This window comes from Polypterus senegalus, chromosome 2 (assembly GCF_016835505.1).
Source record: "Polypterus senegalus isolate Bchr_013 chromosome 2, ASM1683550v1, whole genome shotgun sequence".
NCBI classification, from domain to species: domain Eukaryota; kingdom Metazoa; phylum Chordata; class Cladistia; order Polypteriformes; family Polypteridae; genus Polypterus; species Polypterus senegalus.
In genome coordinates this window covers 194,168,743-194,182,734 of record NC_053155.1, presented here as the reverse complement: position 1 = coordinate 194,182,734, position 13,992 = coordinate 194,168,743, and the positions used below count along the sequence as shown (strand labels likewise).

The 13,992-nt window shown below is 38.1% G+C and overlaps 1 protein-coding gene across 1 annotated transcript in view; it reads right to left on the bottom strand.

Annotated features, from left to right (window-relative positions):
- The window catches only part of LOC120524448 (probable ubiquitin carboxyl-terminal hydrolase FAF-X), a 260,143-nt gene that overhangs the window by 179,086 nt on the left and 67,065 nt on the right, over positions 1-13,992 (bottom strand). Inside the window, exon 15 of the mRNA XM_039746300.1 lies at positions 8,082-8,169. Within this exon, the coding sequence (XP_039602234.1) occupies positions 8,082-8,169 (88 nt within the window). The remainder of the gene's footprint in view (positions 1-8,081; positions 8,170-13,992) is intronic.

Sequence of the window (13,992 nt, the reverse complement as noted above, 5' to 3'; positions counted from 1 at the left end):
CTAAAATCATCTCTCGGTAGTAGATCCCTTTTGAAAGCCGCTACACGACGGCTGTGGTATAGAAATTACATTTTCTATGTGAACGTTCAAATTTGTGCCTCTGGTAATGTGCCTTACCGGCAATTAAAGAAAATTAGTTTTGTGTCCTCTGCAGTGTTAAGAGAGAAAGGCTTTGGTTTGGGATAAAAGGAAAAAAGGTGTAAAGAAAGGAAAGTTGCCTTTTTCTTTTATATAGTATAGAGAGATGTGTTCGCTGACGTTATGATCGCCTTTTAGGGACAGTCGCGGTGGGTCTTGTGTAGACTGGTGAGACGTCCCGCCATTAATCGGCTGTGATGGCACTGTCAGTCCTTCACTCCTGTGCGTATCTTCATAATCCGAGCTGAGGACCTCATAATCGTATACGTGCAAAAGAAAGTGTGAATCGCCTTAATATTATTTTGCCGTGGTGTATAAAAGGGGTCCGTGTTTGCACTTGTCTGGGCTATAGCGCAGGGGGAGGAAGAAAAAAATTAAAAGTGCTCACTTTGACTTAAGGCAGAAGCGCAGTCAGCGTCTCAAAGGCGGCACAGCTATGCCCACGCGCTGGCTGCTCGACTTTTGCTGGGCAGGAGACCCCAGTTTTTGTACACACGTTCATGATATCAAAAGTCTCAGCGCTCTTTGGAGGTAATTCATATATTATATATATAGCAAAATACCTGCGCCTCGCAGCGGAGAAGTAGTGTATTAAAGAAGTAATGAAAAAGAAAAGGAAACATTTTAATAATAACGTAACATGATTGACATTGTCATGAGTGTTGCTGTCATATATATTCCTGCCTAAATAAGTCACCTCGCTTTGCTTTACTTTTTTACCGTTCATTTAATCATGGCTAGTGGCGGAAAAATTATAAAATGGAAGGAGGATGGCTTTACCAAAACAATTATTGATGGCGAATCGATTATTCATAAAGCTTGAATTGGTGATCTGTTTTTCTGTGTTAACCTCATATTTTTCATACTTCTTCTCAAACTAAGGTGGTGCGAGGGTAAAATGAATCGGGGTGTGCTGATCAATGTAATCGGTGTACCAGGAAATCATGCATTGACAAAAGCTCCCCTTTGCTTGTAATGCAAAGTGTGATTAAATGCATTATTTTTTAACGCGTTATGGAGCACATGCATCGAAGCTTCTCAGCTGTGCTTGTGCTAAGAAAAGGAAAGATTTTAAAAATAACATAACACGATTGTCAATGTAACCTTTTTAAGTAGTGCCTGGAGGATTCAGTGTGAAGAAACTCTAGAGACAGAGTGTGTATTAACTTGTGGATTTTTCTGTGAGTATTTGGTGGCAGTGTGACGAAATTGCTTCGGAAGACGGCGTTAGCCGCGAAGCTCAGCTCAGAGCAAAATGAGGTAAATGGGAGGGGTGATGATGACGTGACTCCCCACCGCCTTAACTGTCAATCCCCACAAACACAGTCTCGGAATTTGCATAAGCACACCCTTCACCTGCAATTTTAACTTAGTTACAAAGTGATCAAAACTCTCGTTTATATCCTGCGTCCTCTCATTAAACTTGTATCCCGCATTCCCGTGGGCATGTGAAACGCCAGCGGTAGCCTGTCTATGAACTTAATTTAAAGTTTAGGTTTACACCTTGCTTTCTTTCCGAGGTAGCAACACTCATGAATATGGTAGTATATGTCACTCGCTCGCTTCTTATTGTTTCGCTGCCTTCTCAATTATATAATGCATGTTTTCTTAAGCGCTTTTTGGAGGTCTTCCTGGTTTTCTACGCACTGCGTTGACAGTCAGTTCACGTGATTACGTGGGAGGCGTGATGATGTCACACGAAACTCCGCCCCACGTCATTGCAGCTCAACTCCATTACAGTTAATGGAGAAAAATACCTTCCAGTTATGACCATTAGGCGTAGAATTTCGAAATGAAACCTGCCCAACTTTTGTAAGTAAGCTGTAAGGAATGAGCCTGCCAAATTTCAGCCTTCTACCTACACGGGAAGTTGGAGAATTAGTGATGAGTCAGTGAGTGAGTGAGTGAGTGAGTGAGTGAATGAGTGAGTGAGTGAGTGAGTGAGTGAGTGAGGGCTTTGCCTTTTATTAGTATAGATAGATATGAAGATATGTATGTGTATATATATGTATTTTATGTGTGTGTGTGTGTGTGTGTATATATGACAGCAGCAATCCAAGCTGTGAGAAAACACTAAAAAGGAGGCGTGTCAGACGTTGTGGTACATTTTCTGATGCAGCTAGACGAAAAAAACTTTGTGACGCTGCCGCCAAATACACAAAACAATTACTTTGACAATCATGTTACATTATTTTTAAAATGTTTCCTTTTCTTTCTCTTTCCTTCTTTAACACACTACTTCTCCGCTGCAAGCTGGTATATATATATATATATATATATATATATATATATATATATATATATATATATATATATATATATAGATAGATAGATAGATAGATAGATAGATAGATAGATAGATAGATAGAGATATATATATATATATAGATAGATATGAGAACAACATATATATATATAGATAGATAGATATGAGAACAACACTCATATCAATGACAAAACAATTACATTAACAATCAAGTTACGTTGTTTTTCAAATTTTTCCTTTTCTTTTTCGTACCTTCTTTAACACACTACTTCTCCGCTGCGAAGCGTGGGTATTCTGCTAGTCCTTTTATAAGCTGAAATAGGATTCTTAAATTGTAACTGCCACATAGCCGTTGAAGTGTTGTAAACCTGATGGTGCAGAAGAATAGGGAAGTACATGTTTTGCAAAGTGCTGTCTCTGTAACTGTCTTGCAAAACTAGCCATTAAGACTACCGTGTACTTCTGCATGTAATGATCTAATGTATCATCTTAAGCTACCTTGCAAACAATGCGTGACCTTAAAATGAACTGCCATACTTCCTCTTTTTATTCTTGTAAACAAGCTGAGTATAAAAAAGGAAAGACTTCCTGCTGACAGGGGGCTGCTGTCTGACTTGAGCTGTCAGTGGAACTGTGCTGACAGCCGCTGTAGTCTATGTTCACCATGAATAAAGAAATTGCTTTTTACTTCACATTGATGTCTGTCCCCTGTCGTTCCTGGCTTTCAGCGACCACAAGGGCTTACTTATTAACAAACACACACACTTACGAAGATCCAGTTTAGAATCACCCATTCATCTAAATATGGCAGCGAGAAACAAACTCAAATGAATTAACGCACAAATTGTCGATCGGTTACATGGCAAATTGATTAAATGCATATCAAAAGACTATGCTGAAGCAGTTGGTGGGGATCATGCTGAAGATGAAAACATCAATTTACAATATCCCACAGAATATCTACAAGTGTTAACACTCGCCGGTCTTTCACCGGATGAATTACTATTGTAAGAATCACCCATTCATCTAAATATGGCAGCGAGAAACAAACTCAAATGAATTAACGCACAAATTGTCGATCGGTTACATGGCAAATTGATTAAATGCATATCAAAAGACTATGCTGAAGCAGTTGGTGGGGATCATGCTGAAGATGAAAACATCAATTTACAATATCCCACAGAATATCTACAAGTATTAACACTGTCCGGTCTTTCACCGGATGAATTACTATTGTAAGAAGGATGTATCATAATGTTATTACATAATTTATGTATGAGTAATAGACTATGCAAATGGAACAAGATTAGTTGTATTAAAAAATGGTCGAACAATTCTAACATGTAAAATTTTAACTGGCGACAAGAAAGGTAATGTAGTACATATTCCGCGAATAACAGACGCAAAAGGAGATCTTGATATGCCATTCGTATTAAAATATTTACAGTTCCCGTAAGAATAGTATTTGTCATAGCTAGATTAAGGCATAGCAACTAGGATAAAAACTGCATTATAATTAACTGATTTTCATTCAAGATTTTTTCTAGCCTTTTGGTGTACAGTAATTTACTACTGAGGAAGACCACTTGCAAATATGTATGCTGCTCCTATGAATGGATACAACAAGATTTTCAATTAAGAGATTGCTCTATACCAGTGCTTCCCGATTCATTTTACCCTTGCACCCCCCTGTGACAGACGAGACCGATTTTGCATCCCCTAGGTTTGAGATGAAGTATGAAAAACTATGAGGTTAACGTAGAAAAACACTTAACCAATTGAAGCTTTATGAATAATGGATACTTTATTCTCCATCAATAATTGTTTTGGTAAAGCTATACTCAGTGTAATCCTTTCCTCATTTTTTGCGACTAGCCATGATTAAATGAACGGTAAAAAAGTAAGAGCGAAGCGACAGTGACTTATTGAGGCAGGCAGGCGAGAACACAATAGCATCAAGTCGATCTAAAATGTGCGGTCAGATTCAAAAAAATATACCTTTTCAAGTTCTATTTGGATATAAGTAGGCTCTATTCAGTCAACAGAAATATCTTTGGTAGGAATGATTTTTATGGTGAAGAAAAATGTATGCAATGATGACTAAATTTAACTTACATTCATACCAAAGATATTTCTGACTAAATAAAACTTATATTTAAAATTTAAATAGAACTTGAACAGATATGATAGTTCATAATACCCACGCACGTGCACGTAAGAGCGAAAGTCATCCGTTTTAACAAGTAGCGTATTGCACTGATACGAAATAGCCTGCCTATTTAATTATTTCGGAATGGATAGATAAATTAAGATTTTGTACAAATAATGTTTTTCATTTTTCCTCCTCGATGGATTCTGGCACCCCCAGCAGCAGTTGCTTGCACCCCAGCGCGCCATGGAAACACACCCAACACCACCAAACTAGCACCATTGTTAGTTCCCAACAAATAAGAACAAAGTTAAAAATTCTAACTCTAATTCCTGTTCTCATTATTAGAATGTTCTCTGAACCTACTTCAAACAACAATTTGTTCTTCCTGACAACAATAAAATATAGTACTCTAAATTTCAGGTTGTGTACAGAATATTCAAGTGCTGACAAACCCATGGTGATGAATGTGGTATATTTATGGCATATGTATAAATGTATTTGCATGTAAAAAGTGATTTGGGGTACCAGCACCTGCACTGGAAGCTAACAGCAATATTGAGTGCATAAATACCTAGAGGAAGGAAAGAAAAACAGTGAAAACTAAACAGTGTAAGACAGAACAACAAAAGAATGAGAGAAGGTCCTATGATGTAGGTGCCATTTTTAGGTGTGTTGCTTGAACTTTTATATTTTGTGTATTTTCCTCTTTTACTCATCTGATAGCCACTGAGATGAGTCAAACACCACTGACAGGAGAGCTGGCACGCAAACAACTCACACATTAGTGCTCCTCTCCTGCAGCTTTAGTAAGTTAACCAATAATAGTACAAAAAAGTACTTCTCTGGGAATAAAAGGAAGGCGAAATTAATTATGTAAGCACATCTAAGAGTGTATAATGCAATTATGAAAAGGCAAACACATCGCACCAGCTACTAGACTGACAACCGTCTCCACGCCATTTTGGAATGCAGGGCAGGTGCTGCCATCTATTGGCAACAAAAGTATTTTTTGCGAATTCTCTATGTAATAAACCTAGTAAGTTATAGCATAATGGAAATGGCATAATTAAATCTGAACCACCGTTTACTTATGGAACAATATTATATGGCTTTGGGAGGTGGAAGCCTTCAGTGGCTTAAGCCCTAGATCTCTGGCACCAAGCTCATAATCCATAGTCCCAGATACACAAAAACAATAATGACAAGCCCCAGATCTTCTCGCCCATTGTGTACCATTCATATTCCTGCTATACAATAAATGCAGTCTGCTCTGTATGAAATCTATTGAGCCACCACAAGCCAATTTTTGTTCTGTTTTTTACTCCAGTGTAAAGTGCTTTTAAAATGCACATACAGTATTTAGCGTAGTCTAACATGTTTTGCATTCTATTATTGCAATTACTTTTGAACATGACTCATTGTTACAAAACTAATTAACAAAAATTGAATACAGTAACTGACTCTGGGATGAAGTTAATAAAAATGTGAGATGCTTCACATTAGTTATTAGTTTTATATCAGTTAACTTAGACATAAAACATTAGACAATTGTCTAACTTGTTTTGATAATCCATTTGAAGCAGAAGTGGCAGTATAACAGTACCCTTATTGCCAAGTAGGCATTTTAGATACTTCACAAAAATATTTGCCTTCGATGATTATATCATGTCTTCTGGATTAGCATGTCAATAGAGAAGGTGTATTTTAGTGTTCCAAATAGTGAAGCAATTAACAAAAGGCAAAAATGAGACAGTTGTGGTGAGGGGGCTACCTTGGCTGAAACATAACAGTCCAGTGCTAGATTAAGTAACTGTAACAAACAGGTGCTAATGATCACATTGACATAATGTGTAGTTTGAACCAAAGAGATTAAGTGAAACACCAACCAGCTATGAAGAGAGAATAAAACTGGGCAAGGCATAACTATACTAAAAGGTGCGGTTATGGTAGACATGGCAGTTTAGGCTGCAAATCTTACAATAGATCAACAAAACAGGAGGTGCTAACCCGGCATCATCAAGGTTTCTCTAAGTAGGAACTTTAGCAGCAGAAAGGTGTTTCAGATATACTGTTCCATAATTTCTAAAGAAGCTCAAATAAACAGGCCAGGCTGAGGAAATACCATAGCTGGCCATAGAAAAGTAATGCAGAAAATGAAAAATACATGAAGCTCATTTCCCTTCGAAAATCAAAAGATGTCCAGCTCAGCTATCAGCTCAGAGCTGGTAGAAACCACCAGGATCTTGGTATATAAATCTACAGTCCCAGAGAAGTCTTATCAGAAGTAGTCTTTATGGCAGAGTTGCAAACAAAAATCCATTCTGCCATATACTGTAATAAATCTATGCACAGTAACATGCAGATTCTCTGGGCTGAGGAGTCAAAATCTGAAATTTCTGGCTATAAAAAAATGCAGTTTGTCTGCTGAAGGGGCTAAAGAAAAGTATGTGAATAAATGTCCGCAGGCAACAGTGAAATATGATGGCAGTTCCCTGCAGGTTTGGGGTTGCATTTCTGCAAACAGTTGTTTCATCAAAGTTGATGCCCCCCAACCTCAGTACATTACCATCAGACAGGTGTCCTTCTCTCTGACCCCCAAAAAACAGCCAACATTATAAAAAATTACCTGCAATGAAAAGAGGATTATAGAATCCTACATCAGACAGCCATGATCTCACCATAATTAGGTTGGTCTGAGATTAATTGCAGAGAAGCAAGAAATATAGACAAAGTCGTCTGTGGTGGAACAGCGAGGGGGCGTGGTGTGTGTGTGGTCACGCGGTTCCTGGAGGAATTCATGATGCGGGCGAACCTCGCTTAAGTGCAGAGGTGAGGAGTCTTCCGCATCCGAAATTGTTCCCAGGAGCAGCTGAGCGCAGAGCCTGGGTGTTAGGCTGACACCCGAGGAGCAGTCGTAGTGATCGCTCCCGCTGAGTTAATTGTGAAGAGCGGGAGTGACCGGAAGGCAGATGACTCGACGTGGAGGGCAAGTCACTGTTTGGTGGAGCCTACCGGAGCCAGGGGTCGGTGAGACGAACCGATCAGCCGAAGCAGGCAGAGCAGTTCAGCTTCAGCTAGGATGACTCCCCTGTTGCAGGGCCCGTTTGGGAGAACCAAGGGAGCTGCCAGTTGTAGAAGAAGGATGCACCGGATTTTTAAAAGGACAACTTTCAGCCGTTATTTTAACCTCGTTGTTTTAAAGGATTTTTCTAATGGATTTTAACCTCCACGATTTCACCTCCGTTTTAATGGACTATTTATTTAATGACTTATTTTGATGCACTGCACTTTATTTATTTGAACACCTTGTTTGTTGTTGTTTTGAATAAAAGCACTTGGCACTTTTGCACCATCCTGATGCTTCATTGTTTGTTACAGACGGTGGCGGGTTCGAGGGCTCCCAGAAGCCTTACGGGAGCATGGAGCGAACCCACATCTTCACAATACTTTACACTTCTTCAGATTAATGTACAATGTTCTGCATTTCTGATTTTTTTTTTCTGTTTTATCTAAATTTTAACATACCTTAAAAAATTTAATCTTTCCTGGACTTCTTGTACATGGCTGTACCGACGACCCTCTCTAACAGTCTGTGGGTCATATCCTGAATGCACTGGTGACAAAAAAAGAAAGAAAAACAAAAATAAGCAAAAAACGGAATGACTATAAGTAAAGTTCTTTTTCCAACTTTTTCCTGTTTGAAAAAAAAAAAGCAGAAAAAAATACATAAAATTAAAACTTTATGCAACATTATAAATTACAACTTAAATGATATTGATTAAGGAATAGCTAAAATGATAGGTTAGCTTCTTAATTGTAAATGAAGATTACTTATTTAGTTAATGTACTGTACATGGCACATTCCATTACTATTTTATTTGGCTGCATAGTAAAATTTGTGATTTTCATAATATTGGTTATTCTTAGATTTACTTATGTGTTTTCATGCTTCAGTGGTTTAAAATTAGTTATACTACAAGAGTTCTTGAATTTCATTTGAACATCCTTTAGGTTATAATTTAATCTGTTATTAATGGTAAGGCTGCTTGCCTTTTGCTTTCCCCTAAGTGTTGCTGAATACATACTGACTCTTTATGTAGTACCATACAGAGAACAGGCTGGATGTTGTCCACTAGTTTTTTTGTTTTTTGACAATGACTGAGTCAACATTCACTTCTGCAATACTGTATAGCTAAAATATTTTATGTGACAGAACATTCTTGATTTTGGGATATGGATGGAAAACTGAAGTACTCTAGCCACCTAAACCCTTTAACTTTAATAATCATTTCCAGAAAATGGATGGATGGATGCTTGTTTAAATCTAGTCATCAATTTATATTCAATCATGAGAAAGACCCAAATGGAAGAAACAGAAAGTAAGAATTTGCTAATAGTTTCACTTGGATAGACAAAATAATCTATCAGCAAAGAAAAGGAGGACCTACCTGCAATGAAACCTGAAGATGTTTAATTGGAAAAAACATTAAAAATCTACAGTAAATGTATTCTCAACTGAAAATATTTCTGTCACATTGTGCAATAAATTGTCTTATTAAGACACTAGACAGAAAGTTATTCAAATAGCTACAACAAATGTATTCTCAATGTCAATCAACTGAAACTAAAATTTGTCACACTGTGCAAGGAAATGTCTTATTGCTGAAGGTACTAGACAGAAAGTTGTATGGAAAACAACATGGATTTGTACTATCAAAGAAGGTGGTAAAATGTCACTCAAGAATTCTGAACATTGTTAATAGAGACTGGCAAGCTATTTCTCACTGTGTCAACCAATAGTGAAGAGGGCTGCAGATGATAGATAATACAAAAACACACTGTCAAAATTCAGAAGTGGTAGTAACAGTGGTAGTGGTAGCAGCAGTGTTACTTTGGTCCAACATTTAGCATACAAATTGATTATTTTCAATATGGAGTGCAATTAGTCTAATACTTCCTACAAAGCCCAGAAAATATTTTTAACAGAATCATTTTTTTGGCATGTATATCTTTTGCGGTGGGCTGGTGCCCTGCCCGGGGTTTATAGCGGGTTGGATAATGGATGGATGTATATCTTACAAAGCTTGACTTTATCTCAAAAAGTGATGCATTAACTAAAAAAACAAAGGTGCAGGTAATTAATCACTATTACTATACTATCTAGGGTGGCACCTCACACGTCATAATTTTGATCCTGGCCATGATGTCCTTTATAAATTTTAGGATATGTTCAAAACAAAGCAGACAAAACAACCACTGTTCCTTGTCCATCCCTCATATTGGACTACCAAACAGGAGGGCACTAAACATTGCAGCTGGGATGCCCGTCCATCTATATTCTTTCTTTATCATGGTTTACCGGCCAGGCAAGAACCCATCCATTTGTCAATAACGGGCTTATAGGTGGCAGAAACATGAGGTCAGACCTGCTCAGATTGTACCACAGGTTTATATTTAAAGTCACCAACATATGAATAGAACAGGTTCAGCTTAAAGTTGTCCACTGGCAGAACATGTTGACAGACATTAATTTCTTTTAATTACCATCCATCCTCCAACCCGCAATATCCCAAATACATGGTCACAGGGGTCTGCTGGAGCCAGTCCCAACTAACACAGGGCACAAGGCAGGAAACAAACCCCAGGCAGGGTGCCAGCCCACCACAGGGCACGCACACACACACACACACACACACACACACACAGGACAATTTAGAAGCCCCACTGCACCTAACCTGCATGTCTTTGGACGGTGGCAGGAAACCAGAGTACCCAGAGGAAACCCACGAAGGGAGGACCCAGGAAGCAAACCTGGGTCTCCTAACTGCAAGGCAGCAGCACTACCCATTGCACCACCGTGCCAACCTCTTTTAATTACCAGCATTTAAAATGATTCATCATTAAGATGTTGGTAAAGAGTGAATCATTTCTGTTAGCGAGTTAGCCAGGGGAATGTAACTTGTTTCCCTGGACAGTAATGTCCTGTCACACACGTGTGTTTAGGAGACAACTAAAAGGCTTTAATACATGTGATTTCATGCCAGACCAGGGTATGGCGAAGTGCACTAATTTTCCCTTTCAATCTTTTGCAGACCATTCTAGGGAAATCCTGCCCGGCTCTGGGGCAGCCAATGACGTCACTTCTGGTTCCTGTATTGATGATCACTTCCTGTACTGGACTTTAAAGCCACCATCTTGTCTCCAGAGAATCAGTTCTGTTTTGGACTCAGTTAAATGAACATTTCTTTGTTTATTAATCAGTTTTACAGCCGGAAACAATTATACGGGTGGTTGCCCCAAACCTTCTCAATGCTTGATGGTTGTTTGTGTGAGAGTGCACAAATACAGTCTGTAGTTCAATGTCTGGATCCCACATTTACTTTTTAAATTGTTTTTAATTAAATTTTTAATCTCTTCCTTTTTCACCATTGCTTATTCAAATAAATATAGTCCTCTTCCTGCTTCTCCTACTCAGTCTAATGAAACCTGTCCAGCATTAAAATAGTATCTGAAATAAAAGGTTTAACCCAGTTCTCTGCAGTACCCGAAATGTCATAGTAGCTGAACACACACCAATATAAAACCAGTCCCATATTTCTCATTATATGGAGTCAGACTATGTCTGAACTCCTTTCCACCTTACTTTTATCCTTGCTCTGACTCTTTGCCTCTTCTCTCCTTGGACAAGCTCCTTGGACAACCTCACCCTGTTCTTTTCCCCTTGGGATAAGCAGCTCCTCCAAAACGATATTAAGAAACTCTTTAGATGGCGGTGATCACAATGCTACAAGGTGGATATAGCTTGATACATTCCTCATAGTCTCTTACATTTTCAAATTTTATGGACCTTTTATTATCACTGTAACATTTCTCAACTTCACAGCTTATTTGAAAAGCAGTTGAGATTTGTCGGAGCTTGGGTCTGTGTTGACAGCAGCATCTCTTCAATTTAATTTAAAAAATTAACTCTTTAAAATTTATTGGAATATATTTATTGATTTACTTATAATAACAAGTCAAGAGGCCAAATCTTAAATAATTAATAACATTAAAAAAAATCAACTGTTACAAAAAAAAATGTTAAAAAGACAGCTTCTGTAAAGGCTGCCTACTTAAGTAAGCAGTCTTAACTGAACCAAAGAGAGTTCAGTAAAGCCATGAGCTCTTGCTGCAGCAGTACCTGCCTTGTACAGACAATGTATCAACAGCCTTGTAACTAGACCTTTCCGCTTTTAAGCAACAAAACAACTTTTAACAAAACAACAAGTGCAGGACACACAAACTGCTATTAATCTTTAAAAGACATTTTACTTGAATACAAATCTACAGTCTAAATTAATGGTTGATCAATCATCATTAATTTCAACTATTAGTCAAGTCTTAATGTTGGTCGAATTTCTATAAGTCATATGTATGATCTATTTTTATGCCATATGTTCACAGCTATATTTTACTTATTTATGCCAAGTTTACATTTGATGACTGGGTACTTTATTGCTTGTTGGGTTTTTAATGTGATGTCATGGTCTTCAGTAAAAACCCATTGACAAACTACACTTACATCTTTGAATTGAACTGAACAGAATGGCTGAATTTTTGAATGAGTAACTATTGTTTGTACTAGAGTGTAGAACTAAACTTTAATTATGCATTTAGATAATCCCATTATTTTTTGTAATTCACTACCTCAAATAAGAATGTATGATGCAAAACTAGTAACTATAATTCATTCATCCATCTATCCATCCATTTTCTGAAACTTGACTTTTATTTTTCCATTTCTGACAGCCAAGGTCTATCACAGCAGGTAGAAAGCAATCCTGGAAAGGAAGCAAGTCTACTGCAAAACACACTCACATATCTACACTCACTCACACTGGGCCAAGTGAAAGATACCAGTCAACCTAAAGCGCATCTCAAAGGAGGATTGAGTGCACTAGAGTGAAACAGCAAACTCCACAGAGACCAGGGGGATATTTTCCATACGTTGCTTAAATCATCCGAGATCAAATACCTCATCTTGGATGAGTTAATGCCGGTGAAGCTCATCCGTGATAAGTCCGTTTTTCAAACGCAGCCATGTAGTAGATTAGTCTAGCTGAATCTAATCATTCGTGATGAATGCGCGCGCCCACGCTGATTGAAAAGCCCATATATATTGAGTCTAGAAAACATGATCAGCAAGTCTTTGATAGGCTGTAACAAAATGATGAAAGAACGGGCACATTTTTTTTTCACACAAGTGGAGCAGGACCTTTTATTCGAGGATATGAAAAATTTCGAGATTTAATACGTACAAGGGGTAACACTGCAAAAGCAGCCCAAACCAGAAAAGACGGCTGGCAAAAAGTGGTCGACAAATTAAACTCTAAGTAGTGTGCATTGAACTTACTGAATGCAGTGTGTCATTTACTATGTGTCTGATTAATTATTTAATACGCCATAATTCCAGATCAAACGTGAGCACAAGGAGAACATGGAAACAGGTTAAAGTGAAGTACAAGAATATACTTCAAACTGGTAAATATTGGTATATAACTATTTAAAGAATTGTTGACATAAAGAATCATATATAATATTAAAAACATTAATTTTAAAGCCAATAAGAAGGCAGACAAGCAAAAAACAGGTGGAGGTCAACACGGTCCAGACCTAACCCCTGCAGAAGAGTTGGCTCTCCAGCAAAATGCCCATCACCCTGTTTCTGAGGCCATTTTTTTGTTGGGTCAGTTGCAGGGAATGTCATATAGCCCTAGAACTTGTGTCTGACCAACAAGATATTGGCGAAGGTCAAATATTTGATGAAGACATTGTGTCTGATTATTCATCAGGAGGAGAGATACATTTTCCAAATAATGTTTGATCAAACTCCACTCTGATCAGTCCTATGTGCCCCAATCACATTTGGAAATCCTGAGGAATGAGAATGTTAGGCTGATTGTGAGATTCTTTATGGAACTGTGGGTGTTTTTGCCTGTGTACCTGCAATAGTATGAAACGCTTCTTTTATTGTCTGCACACGCAGGTGTCCAGGTAACACAATGAAAACCCGAAGGAAATATTTCAGAGCTAAACAGACTTTACGAATTGCCTGGCAAACTGCCCTTTTAGATAGATTTTCCACATCGCCGACAGTATATAAAAAAAGTGCCGCTTGCAAAAAAACCCCAAGCAATGCATACTGTCTGTGTGGTTGTGTGAGCCCGACTTCGCCTAGTTTGACTTTGAATATAAGGTGCTAATCAATCTTTGAGGTACAATATTCCCCCTCGGCTAAAGCGGTATCTTTCGAAAAGAATTTCCTCCGGGAGCAATAAAGGATTCTTGCCGATCGCACAAAACCCTCTCTATATTAAATTCTTTTCTTATAAATTGCGCACCGATATCAATTCGCTGCTCATTCATGAACAGTGATGCCATGACTGAATGAATTCCG